This window comes from Hemibagrus wyckioides, linkage group LG01 (assembly GCF_019097595.1).
Source record: "Hemibagrus wyckioides isolate EC202008001 linkage group LG01, SWU_Hwy_1.0, whole genome shotgun sequence".
Taxonomy (NCBI): domain Eukaryota; kingdom Metazoa; phylum Chordata; class Actinopteri; order Siluriformes; family Bagridae; genus Hemibagrus; species Hemibagrus wyckioides.
Window position 1 is genome coordinate 6,238,128 of NC_080710.1, and position 13,061 is coordinate 6,251,188.

A 13,061-nucleotide genomic window follows, 5' to 3' on the forward strand; every position below is an offset into this window, starting at 1 on the left:
TTTCCAAAACCGAGTTGACTATCCATCCCCAGGGCAAGGCAACAATAGAGTTTCCTCATGCGTGTGGCATCGTGAGTGGAGAAGTTGGCATTTGCTGGGATGCTGGCAGGTCTGTGCCTGAAATCGACTCCACGCTGGCAGCCTGCAGAGCCACAAACCTGTTAGCCAGCAGGCGCTAGCACCAACACATCCCACTGTAGCCTGGCTTCCCTTAGAGAAGGCTACAAGGACCAGACATCTACTTTTTCATATTTCTGAACGTGGTTAGGATTCATAAAATTCACAGCGAATGGTGTAAAGAAAACATCCGGTATATCAAGTCCAAGAATGTTAAATATACTCAATAATAAACTATCAAATGCCATTTGAGGTTAGTTTGAAATGCATAACTACATAGGAGTGACACTTGGGAATATGTTATGTTATTTTATGACTAAAATAAATAATAAAAATAATATATTGATGATTAAAATTAAAAACTATGTCTAAATTAACTGCTTAAATAAACACTGCCTTACTCAGTTACAGTAAATTAAGGTAGATTAAAGGTTTCAGAGTTTCAATCAGCAGCCACGTTGGGAAAAAAATAATATAGAAGCAAGTTAGAGTTTATTTACAAAGCCTTTCAAGCTGTTCAGTGCTATGAACTACTTGTATCTAAAGATTCAAGGCAAGGAATTGAGGTTTTAGTTCCTGTCATTGCAGTAAAAAGGAAATCAATTAAAAGTACTCCTGTGGGCTCTGTGCTTTTATCACCGCTGTGAAAAATGGACAAGTTCTAAACTGGAACCACTGTCTCGCCTGGAGGAATACAAGATTGTCACCGCATCTTTTCTAACCACTGACCACAGAGGCTTTTACATTGTTTCAGCACACTCTGTGGTGAAGACTAAATGCTAGCTTTAGGCTAATGGGGGGTGGGGGTGGTGCAGGCAGAGAGAGACAGAGAGAGAGAGAGAGAGAGAGAGAGAGAGAGAGAGACAGAGAGAGATATGAGTTTTCACAGCGACCAAGATAGGTATTATTTCCTTTTGGAATGCTCTATACCACTCCCCAGTAAATCCATCAGGTCCTGGGGATTTATTAGACTTTAATTTAGTAATAGCCCCTTTCACTTCATTTGCTGTTATTTCTGCTATCAGTAATTCATTTTGCTCATCAGTAAGGGTCGGTAACTCCAATTTATCTAAGAAAAAGTCAATCTCCTTGTTTCTGTCATCATGCATTTTATAATATTTTTTATTAAGGCGCTTTTTTCATCTCTGAGTATTCCTTCCTTTTCTGGAGAACCATAGGAGGATAATCATGATGGAAACCTGAGGAATTTCACTACGATCGATCTAGGCCTCGCATTCTTTCTAGGTTTTGGTACGAGTGCCTGGTGGGCTCTCTCCACATACAGTTCTGTATCGGGAGGAAAATCCAAAGTGTCTCTCAGCAGTTGTTCAACGTAGTCAGTCATGGAATTTTTTTCTACATATTCAGGCATGTTGTATATTCTTATATTGTCTCTTCTTGACCTGCCTTCTTGATCAATCTGTTTGCTTTCCAGCTGCGACTGCATTTTTATCATTTTTTGCATTTTCTCTTCCACATTTTGCACTCATGTTATTATAATAATAATATAACCCAAAAGGTACTGGAAGCTTAGGTTTCCTGAAAAACCTGAATAAGTTTGAACTTTTAACCCATGGCTTGGTTCCTTTATCCACAACTTGGCTACTTTGCATAAACTAGTTTTTCTCGCAATATAATTTACTACTAAAATCTATTTAAATAGTCATGTATATTTCAAGCACACTTGAATTGCAATGTAATGATTATCCATCCATCCACTGTACCACTTATCCTAGACAGTGTCACAGGGAGCCTGATGCCTGTCTCAGGGGTCACCATGGAGATGGGGCTCTGCCTTATCTGTCATCATAAAAAAATAAAACAAAATAAAATAAAATAATGATAAAATTAAATATTAACTTTTGTATGATTCCAATAATTTCAATAAATCAATGAATTTGCATTTTTAATTAGCAAGAGATGCGATGTGACGCATGGTGCCTCACCTTGGATTGCACAATCCCTCAGCTATCTCTCTGTATGTCACCTATATAGTGTTTGAAGGCACTTTTATTATATGTCCTCTCTTTCCATAGTCTAGGTAATGTATTTCACATATGTGTATAACATATTTAGTCTTGCAGATCTGACATAAAACTGCACTAAAAAAGCAGGAAGTGAGGCAGCCAGTACCTCTGCTTCACAAAACATGACTAAATGCTGCCTTCACTTGCTAGCGGAATTACAGTTTAACCTCGGCATACAAATTTAATTCGTTCTGTAGGCGAGTTCTTAGAGTGAAAATTTGTATTGTGAAACATACAAATACGAGGCATATGCAACCAGTGTGGCTGATTAGAAAAAACTGACCCAAGCCAAGCATTTCATGTCAAGGATCCTCAAAGCTTTGTCATGGCTAACCCTAACCCTGGGAACGCTTCTATGTGCAAGGTGTGTCTGAAGCTCTGTTTGAAATCATGCTTATTTTTCGGTTCGGGTAGGTCATGTGATGAAGCAAAGCACACCAGCAAGACCATAAAAGGGCATCACAGTACTCCAGGTTCTTTGTTTTCAGGAAGTGCTCTGTGTCTGTTTGTGTCAATTGTTTTTCCTGTCTGTCTAGACTAGGGAAAAGGAAGATATATATAAAAGTTTAGGTAGGATGGCAAATAGAAAGCATGTGCATCCGAGCCCCACTACATTATGGGGGACGAATCACACTTTGTCTGCGTTGTTTGTTTGATAGAGAAGTGTACAAGCGCAGCTCTCGAGGGAGAAACTTTTCATCTCTGTAAATTTCGTTTTCATTTGACTGCTTTCTCCAGTTAGAGCTAGTGGAGACCCTCTCTTCCGATTCAGATTTCCCTGCTTTGGCTCTGGGAGCTCGTCTTGCGATTTCTCTGGACCCGAATGAGGAATTATTATTGTCTTCATTGGACTCTGAGGAGATCGATGTGGGCAATGATGAGCGGTATGCCACTGAATTGGTTCTTGAGAGAAAGCAATCAGTGGCGTTCGTGCTGTTGAGTTTTGTGTGCTGTCGCTAAGCTCATTATGCACTCGCCTTGCTTGTATTCCAGCAGGTTAAGCCAGTGCAGTTCTGCACACAATGGCAGTTTTGCTGTCATACTGAGCTGACCTGCTAAAGGAGCTGGTCTGTGGGAAGGGGCTCATCAATGAGGTCTGAACTCTTCCAGGCACAGATTTAGCCCTCTGTGCCACAAAGCAGGTGGCCCATGCCATTGACGGTTTCATGACTGCATTTGGTCACCACAGAGAAGCAATCTAACAGAGATAAAAGAAAGGGACAAAACCTTTTTTACCTTTTAGATGCCCTGATGTCTCCTAAGGGCCTATTCTTACTTTGCTGCAGCGAGGAGCTAGGGCTATCAACCAGTAGCCACAAGCCCCAGCCTGACCTGCTGAGGCAGGAAAAGAGGGCTAGCGTTGTAGCCTGAACCCCCCCCCCCCCTCAACCCCCCACCCCGTATAAAATTTGAGTGGTGGGCCAGCACTTAAGGGCAGGTCCCCCAAGGGAAAATCTATCTCCAGCAGGTGGGCCAAGAAAGAATTCTGATGCCCAGGGGGCTAGGGTTTTCAGGGGTGCCCCTTTAGGGCCATTTCCACTGCTCCCTACCCCTTTGGTACATTAGCTTCAGGGCTTAGCCATGACCACCAATGATCCTGCTCCTTATGTGTTACAACCTCCTGGGTTATTAGCCCCTTCCAGCTTGCTGTTTCAGGGCACTATGTGAGGTGAGAACAGCGAGAGGCTAACACCTCTCTTAGACCATCTGGCAGTGTGGAAGCTTCTGCCAGGTGTGTCACAAAAGGTTCTATGGGAAAAGGCTAAGGAATAATCCTGAAGGGTGCCTATCTTCACATAGCCCTGCCCATGCCATTTAGGAGGGCTTCTGTCTCTCATGGCACACAAATGCCTGAAGATGGGGGCTGTGTTTCTTGTGCTGAAACACTTTCTCGTGAAACTCAGAGGCTACCTTTAGGGGGTCCCCTTCATCAATCATTAGGGCGGTCTGTGTTTGTGCCCTCTGTTCAAGTTGGTACACCAGATCTTTCCCAAGGCCGGACTTGTCCAGCACTCTGTAGAAGCAAACGAGACACTGCGTTGCTAGCCACACCACGGGCATCCACTCGACTTCCTTCAGACAAGTAGAAGCTGGAGTAATGTGATGTAGATGACCTTTTATGCTCTTGCTGGCTTCGTCACATGACCTACCTTCCACATAGAAGCATTCCCATAGCATCAGCCATGAAGCAGCGTCTTGTTCCCTTCTCAGGGAACTGGGTTACCTACGTAACCTGGTGTAGTTTTGAACAGCAACTTAGCCGGTGGTCGGTTCGGTTGGGTCGTATGCCGAAAATACTTCGTAGGCCGATGCAAATTTCTTGCAAAATTTTAATTCTCAAGGCAAAAATTCATAAGGGAGAGCATTTGTATGCCAATTAATATATTAATTATTCATTTGTATGTCGGCATTAAACACTCTAGCGCTCATTAACTCTAAATGTGAATCAGGTGCAAGCAGTCATGTGACCTGACATGTGGTAGTATGCCATACAGTAGTACAGCAACTCTGCGACTTGTGTGAACATAGCTTATTTATAACTAATTTATTTTGTGTATGTTTGGTCGTGTTTACTTGTCCAGATTAGCTGTGCATTACTGTACTCCCATACTGTACTCCCATATTTTCTTTTTATTAATTTCTTTCCTTTGGCTTGTACAGATAATTGTATTTCTATTGTAACTATACCCACTTTATTCCTAACTAGTTCACAGGGATGTGCTGCAGAATATCCCAGCACACATTGGGCGAAAGGCAGGGGTACACCCTGGACAGGTTGTCAGTCCATTACAGGGCCACATAGACAGACAACCACACACACTCACTGCAGAGCAATTTAGAATTACCAATCAACCTAATGTACATGTTTTTGGACTGTGGGAGGAAACCGGAGTATCCGAAGTAACCTCACACAGGCACAGGGAACATGCAAACAGAAAGGCCCCTGTCTGTTCAAACCCGGGATTCAAACCCAGGACCTTCTTGCTGTGAGGCAACAGTGCTAGCTTTGCAATACATGTCCTACTGTGTATGAAATTTTTTCTATATATAAAGCTGAGAAGCAAAATCTCCAGAACTATTTCCAAGTAACAAAGTAGCCATTCCAAGTACTGTTGTATTACTAACCCCTGATTTGATTCAGCACACCTTCATAAGAACTTCAGAATTCAATCTATTTTAATAATAATATTAATAATAATGTTTCCTATTTGACACCCAGCTGTGTAGCACATATACATTATGCTGTAAATTACATCCTCTGCTTGTGTGTCTTTATTTCAAGGTTCATTTCAGACTTTTGGTTATGAAAAATAAAAAAGAAAGCAGACCTCATTTATATGCAGGATTTGCATGGAGTGCGCTCTATATATTTAAACCCATTGTGGATTCCTAGAAAAGCGGCATGTGAAAGTGCATTAATATTCATTCTCTGCATTCTGCTTTATTAGGCTCGCTGTTTCCTTTGGTTTGTTGGCTGGCTGTCTTTGCCGCAGCGTGCTCGAGGCATTCCAGCTGTCAGAGCTGAAGTTTCCCTCAGACGCCCTGCACTCCTGCACTCGTGATGATCAAAACAGAGAGACAAAGAAAAAAAAGAAAAAAAATGGAGGAGGGGAGAAGGTGACAGACTTTTTGTAGAAGCTGAAGAGAATAAGCGGAGAATCAATTATTTTTCCCGACAGCGGCAGATTAGAGGGCGAAGTACAATCAGCGCTATTGTTGTTACGACATTTGGAGGAGGTGTTTAAATAACTCTAGACACTCACTAAAAGTCTGATTACGAGGCACTCCGACCTCGAGTCTGCTTGTGACTTAGTGTAGAGCTTCTGGCAAATTTTTAACGACTTGTTTTCATATCTTGTCCAAACCTTGCTCATGAAAAAGGGTGAAGAAATGAATTATGCTCAACTGATTTTGTGATGATGCATTCATTGTTTTTTTAAACCTAATTTCACTGTTCATTCACATTTGGCCCTGCAAGGACAAGAAAATAACTGCAAAGAACGCAGTTTCCTGAGAATATCTACATGTTTTTAATAGTAGTATTTGAAAGAATAGCACTGTAGAATGACCAGTTAGTCACTCACATGCACACACACACACACACAGTCACTAACCTGCCACACCAGCTGCTCCGTGTGCTCGCTGATGGCCGACAGGCACACGCTGAGGACGACGGTGTGAGACGAGCAGGTGAGAACGCTGGCGATGATGGCATCCCTCATGGAGAACGGCAGCATGGTATACACCACAAAGATGATGAAAAGGAAGAAGGACACCTGCCAAGGACAAAGGAAAGGAAAATGGCTTAGGGCTTGAAGAAATAAAAGAAATTCAATGAAAGCAAACTTAAGAATCATGACCAAAGAAACAACATAATTACAAATAAGTTTTCTGGCACAGTGGAAATCCCTGATGCATCACCAGTGCCTGAAGAGATTTGGTTTGCTTGTTCAGGAAAAATGTTCACATTTTGCCAACATTTAGAGCTTTCCTAAACCTGTGCCTCTACAAACAAAAAAAAAAGAATCAAGTCCCTTAATGGCTGCCTTTAGGCCACTGTATACTACTAGCTAGCCATGCTGTTGCCTCACACCGGTGGGGTTGGAGGTTCAATTCCTGCCTAAACCTTGAGTTTGCACAGTCTCCCCATGTTTTCGGGTTTCCTTCAGGTACTCCAATTTACTTTACTAGTCCAAAGAGTTACCCCGTAGGCTGAATTTTCAATGTGCACCTCAATCCACATGGTGTCCCCTACTTTGTGCCCTGAGTCCTCTGAGATGCAGTTCCATGTGATACAGATGGCTACTTTAAAAAAAAAAAAGCAAACAGTTTTACAAATTGCTTTTTTTTGTCTCTTATTTCATGTGTGACCCATTGTCCTTTCAATCAACTTGCTCAGAGTATAATCAGGGCATGTGGGATGATGTAAGGCAGTGCAACATCACACCGACTTTTAAAAGTTTAAAGAAAAATTCTGTAAGAATCAGAAATTCTTTCTTCTCCTTCTCTCTCTCTCTCGCTCTCTCTCTCTCTCTCTCTCTCTCTCTCGACTAACATGTAATGTCAATTTGACAAAAATCAGGTTGATCTCAGACTTTCCAAAGTTCTTGAGCTGCCTTTGGAATGCACCAGCATCAGTCACATAGCAGCAAAGTCATTATATGGACTTGTGTTGTGGTGGTCTAATAATGAACAGACTGTTATTTAACAATGAAAATTGTTAAATAGTGGCCATTCCACTTTCAGTTTTTCCCCTTCAGTAAAATAATAAGCTTTGTTTTGACTTATTAAATTTAAGAGAGAAACAAACAGCTGTGTTGTTTTTTTATATATAATAATCATGGATGTTCTACAGCTTTAACTATTAAGGGATTATCAGTCATTTTGTAGTCCCTTTCAAGAAAATACTGAACATTCCCCTGGTGTTAGCATAAGGTTCCTGTTTGCTTATTTTTTTTGGAACCCAATTTTTATTATTTTTTATGATATTTATGCAGAATATATTTTATATGTTTAAAAGAATGTTAATAGAATGTTTAGAGAATGTTAGCGGTATGTTTTGCTACTCTATTCCCATAAAGAAAACAACAAACCGAACTAAAAATAAACCTTAAAAAAGGATGCTCTGGGAATGTTCTGGAAACCAAAATTGAACCTTCCGAGAACATTACAGAGGGGTTTTATTTGTAACAACCTAAAGAAAACCTATTTAGAAAATTTTCTAATGGTTATTTTTAAGTTTTATTTTTAACCATAAATTATAAATAAATGCTGAGATTCATGGTTAACAGGATGTTAACAAACATTAGGAAAATCAAAAAAATACTGAAATATCTATTTCCTTAAAGAAAAATTTCGTTGCAAACCGAAAACAAAGCTTAAAATTTTACGTTCTATGAATGTTCTGGGAATCAACATTTTTTGGTTGGGATTAAAATGATTGTTGTTATTGCTGTTAAGTCTTTTGTCCCATATTGTTTTTTCAACCTAAAAACTTCAAAGAACTACAATTTCTTTAAGATTAGATAACCATTTATTCATCCCACATAGGGGAAATTTGCGCAGTTACAACAGCAAAGGGATAGCAACTAAAGAAAAAGATAAAGATAATATCAAGGCAACGTGACTTAAAATTATATAAAAAAAATCACAGATTCATAAAAGACTTTACATAAAAGATTTAAAAGCCATTTATATATTTTTAATCTGTAATTTATAATATATATTTAAAAGTATACAGAGTATATAAATATACAAAATAATGATAATAATTTTCCAGTCTGGTAAAAATATAGAAATACATACAAAAACAATGTTATTATTATTATTATTATTATTATTATTATTATTATTATTATTATTATTATCAATAATATCAATCTGTTATGCAAATATACAAAGAGTAATACACAGAGAACTATAATAATAATAATAATAATAATAATAATAATAATAATAATAATAATAATAATAAACTTACAATGTGATTATAAAAAATAGGGAAAATTTAAGATTTAAAAATATATAAATTAAAAAAGTTTCCTGGCATAATTTGTGGTATTACGAATTATTCACAAATATTTGTGGTATTACAAACACGTCTAATGTTTTACAGTCTGCTTCTGTTTACTCGCTGACATGTCTTGCAGCACTCGGTCAATCCATAAGTTACTTTGGGCTTAAAAAAAGTCTACCTTCTACCAAATGAATAAATGTATATGGAATCTAAAATCCTCCCTGGGAAGTGTTTTTAGCTCCGCAATACACACACAATCACTCACATCTCATAATATTAAACGCGCACAATATAAAAACACCCCATGAAGTTTCCATCCCACTCAATTGAGACTCTGACTGAATTTCAGCTGTCGGAAAAGAGTAATCTCATACGGAGCGGTCATTTGGCAGCCCATTATCGGCTGCAGCTCGCTTCTCGACGCATCAATCACGACCTGTGAAAACTGCTCGTAAAGATTGCAGCTGTTTGGAGATGGACTGTATTCAAGGCTTCTTTTTTCCTCCTTTAATAAGCCATTGGTGATGATGGTTAATTAAAATCAACAAGGTGCTGAAAAAAGACATACTGCACAATATATTGTTTGCTAATTATTAGGGGAATAAAGACTGCTATAAACAAAGAAGACCAGGTTCTGAAGGCTGTGACCATCTCTGATTCTCCAGATGAGTGCTTCTTGTCTGTTTATGGCATGAAAGATGAATCAATCTTGGTTACATCCATCCCTGTCTGTTTTTAAGCTGTTCACAGTGATATTACACCAGTCACCTTGTTTTGTTGTTGTGATTTGGCAAAAACTCTGGACTGATGTAAGAGCTAAACTGGTTTGCTTTAGATAGAGGATCACTGACTCATGTTTGCATACTTTTACTACTGTATGATTGTGGCTTAATTGTCAAGTGAAGAAAATGAATATTGCAAAAATCTAATGTTATTAGCCATTATTGGCATTGAAAAGATAAAAAAAATGGATGGATGTTAACTTAATGCAGGTCCATGTGTAACCATGTAGCTATTATACTATACTATAGCCTACACCTGATCTTAGCCAAACCCTGCAGGTTCACAACCATGACCCTGGAGAACCACACATCCTGCACATTGTGGTATTGTCTTCAATTTAACTAGAAAGCTAAATACCACCTCTTCCTGAGTTGGGTTTTAGCTAAACACTAGCAGTGAAACACTAAAATGTGCCATAGCCAATGCATTTCTATTTATTTGATGAATTGGTAATGTGAAAGCTGTCTCATGGTCCAGGAAGCATACCATGGTACCAAACCCTGACTACCTGTAGGAGGTGGTCCGAGTTCAGTTGCCCTGGAAATGTGCCACAAATCAGAGTGAACGCAACACTAGGGTCTTTACTTATTCAGAAAGAAAATAACCTGTGCATGTGTTTTACACTTGATTAGTTTCCACTACAACACACATGTACCATAAGTGACAAGGGATGAGAAGCCTTACCGCACATAATAGCACCAAAATAATAATAAAAAAAAAAGGAAATGAAAATGGAGAGTTGATATGGTCGTGTTCTCCATGTGTGTTTGTGATGGTGCAAAACGAACGCAACGCCCCAGGATTTTATAGAATAAACAGGGAGCTGGCAATGATGACACAATTGCTTACACTGATGGAGAAGTTACATTGATTTGCTACTTTGTCAAGCTACTCATGATGTAAAGTAGCTGTAGTTGAGCCCTGGAAGGTGAGTAACCCACTAGCGCGCTATCGAGCAGTCATACAGCTGGGAGTTGGAGAAGCTCAGTGGCCTTCTTCAGGCCAAAATCCTCCAAATGGTCATGGTATGAGACAGATCACTACATAGAAAACTCCTAAAAATCATTGTATGGAAATGTAACATGTCAGAATATTATAAAGTTCCTTAAATATGGTGACTATAGGTGCTAAGGGCTAAGTTGCTATCAGAGTAAGTAAAGTATTGTTTACTAGGCTTTCATAATGTAGTTAACTACACAAGCTACATCAAAGGTACTCTTTCCCAACACAGTTGCTTTCCCAAACTCCTCATCAACACTGATTATTAATATGTAGGTATTGGCCTGAAAGGAATTCACAGGTTTTTGTAAAAACATCCTGTGAAATTTTGTACAAAACCGAATTGTACTCATTGCTTTAGTAGCTTCATCTCATCATAGCATTTTCATTCTATGCTAATCTCCAAGGCTTAGAACTGTACTTTTTTTTTTTTTGTTGCTGAAAAAGTTTGTCTTGTCACTCAGAAACATATATACACACACAATTGTTACAGGGGCTGTTATTCAAATGGATAAAAGATGGGAAAAGGCGGACAAGCAGCCAGAAGCACTGCTGATCAAGAGGTGACCTCAATAATGACGGCAAAACCAGGGCCGTGCTCGCACAGGGAACTGAGAATAACTGAGAAGAAGAAGAGGCCACTCGTCCCGGCTGATTTAATGATCCAGCAAGAAAAGTTGCTCGAAAAATATTTGTGAATATTTTTAGGATACTTTAGAGCGTGGAGGAAAGGACCCTAAGTCTAAATCTGAACCTCGATAAAATTTCTCTAAAGCATGCGTTAAAGACATATGGCACTATTACCTCTCTGAGAATTCTACTGCTCTGATACATAGCACAGATTTTATCAGCACATCGACTGACAAATAGTGGGTTTAAATAGTGGTGTGTGCAGTCACTGCTGATCACATGCACGTGGATGAGGTGCAAGGTGAGCGTGCAGGCGGCCACGGATTTGCCTGTGAAGACTTTACAAATAATGATATGAAAACTTGAGGATGAGGCTGATTTCTTTGCTTAATAGTTTGACTGTCAAGCCAGTGTTAGATATTAGAATTTAGCACTCAGTCTAATATCATGGCCAGTCATGGCTGAGAATGTCTGCATCTCAAAATAATCTTAAACCATGTGTGTTTTAGGTGTGTACATGTAGTTACATGTGAAAATATGCAATCTATCAAATCTAGCAGTAATGAATGGCAGTCAAAGTAGTATTCAAATTGTTTAATCCTCCAAAGCCATGTATGATTATTGATGTTCATTTATGATTTTTTTTCATGTGAACTTGCCACATGAATGACACAGAAGTGATGTATAAAAAAAAAAGAGCACAAAGGCCCAGCTATTGTCACCAACTTTACATAAAAAATGTGAACATGATTTAAACATCATCACTAGAATAATCCGTGCCAGATATTCTCTGAAACTGCCAAGAGAAAAATCCAACGGTGTTGCATATTCAAGATGTGAACACTTTGAAGGGCCAGCTGACCGTATCTTTTCGATTTGCTTTTTTTTGTTTTGTAGTTTGTAGCAAAAAATAAAATTGATTGACTGTACACTTAGAACTGGGATCTTTATTTACCAGCTTTGCTCCTCACTCAAGAGATAAACATCCACCTCATCCAGCAGTGAAGTGGGAGCAGTTGAAAATTCATCATCATCATCATCATCATCATCCAACACTCAGGCAATGGACTGGAACTACTACAACTGGTGCCCTGCTATTGTAATATATTGTTATCGTTATAATTAGGTATATCTGTGATCTGCTTCCTTTTGGGATTTCCAGCCAGTCTGTGGGTCCTACACGAACTCCTCCAGAGACAGACATCCACCAGTGACATCTTCATCAGTACGTCTATAATGTAACTTATGGTTTGCATCTGATGGGACTGTGATATCGCTGTGGTTTGTCCTATCTACTACAAAACCAGTAAGAAGCTCATTGAAGGTAAGAAGCCCCAATAATCACAATAAGAATCTGTTTCTCTCTAGCAGTTTGTGGACTTACTTGAACCTGGGTAATTACAGGTTATGAAATTTTGCTACATATGTTTTTGCAAACTAGTCTTAGGACTGTTTTGGCCAGTGTTCTATTAATGGAAGGCAACAGAGGGTGGAGTTAAGTTTAAATAGATGTTTCTCAAGAACTGAATGTCTGAGCTTAAATCTGATTGTCTGAGCTTGGTCTGCTGAATTGCACTGCTAATTTGTAACTGGACTTTGGGGGGGGGGGCTGCCTTCAGCCAAATTGATATTAGCAAAATTTTATAGAATTTCAGACATTTTATACGAACAAAACCTGAGGAATATGTTAATCACCATTAGTGTTCTATGGACCTTGGCCTATTTTGTTCAGTGTAACTTAGCAAGAACTGGCCACTGGGGCAAAATGCATATGCTTTGAATATGTTTTGCATATGCATTTTGATTATTTGGTTATTTAAAAAAGCTAGCCAATTTTTTTAAGTAAGAGACAATAGGGGGTGTGGGGTGGGAGACCAAGCCGTGACCATCCTATGACATATCCTTTGCATATTCAAAATGTGAACATGATTTAAACAAATTCACAAAATTAAACACCTTGATTTTTTCTGTGCACCTGATCATATAGC

At 39.0% G+C, this 13,061-nt stretch overlaps 1 protein-coding gene across 1 annotated transcript in view; it reads right to left on the minus strand.

Annotated features, from left to right (window-relative positions):
• The window catches only part of adcy2a (adenylate cyclase 2a), a 138,496-nt gene that overhangs the window by 47,475 nt on the left and 77,960 nt on the right, over positions 1-13,061 (minus strand). The window contains exon 3 of the mRNA XM_058398988.1: positions 6,260-6,421. Coding sequence (XP_058254971.1) covers positions 6,260-6,421 — 162 coding nt within the window. The remainder of the gene's footprint in view (positions 1-6,259; positions 6,422-13,061) is intronic.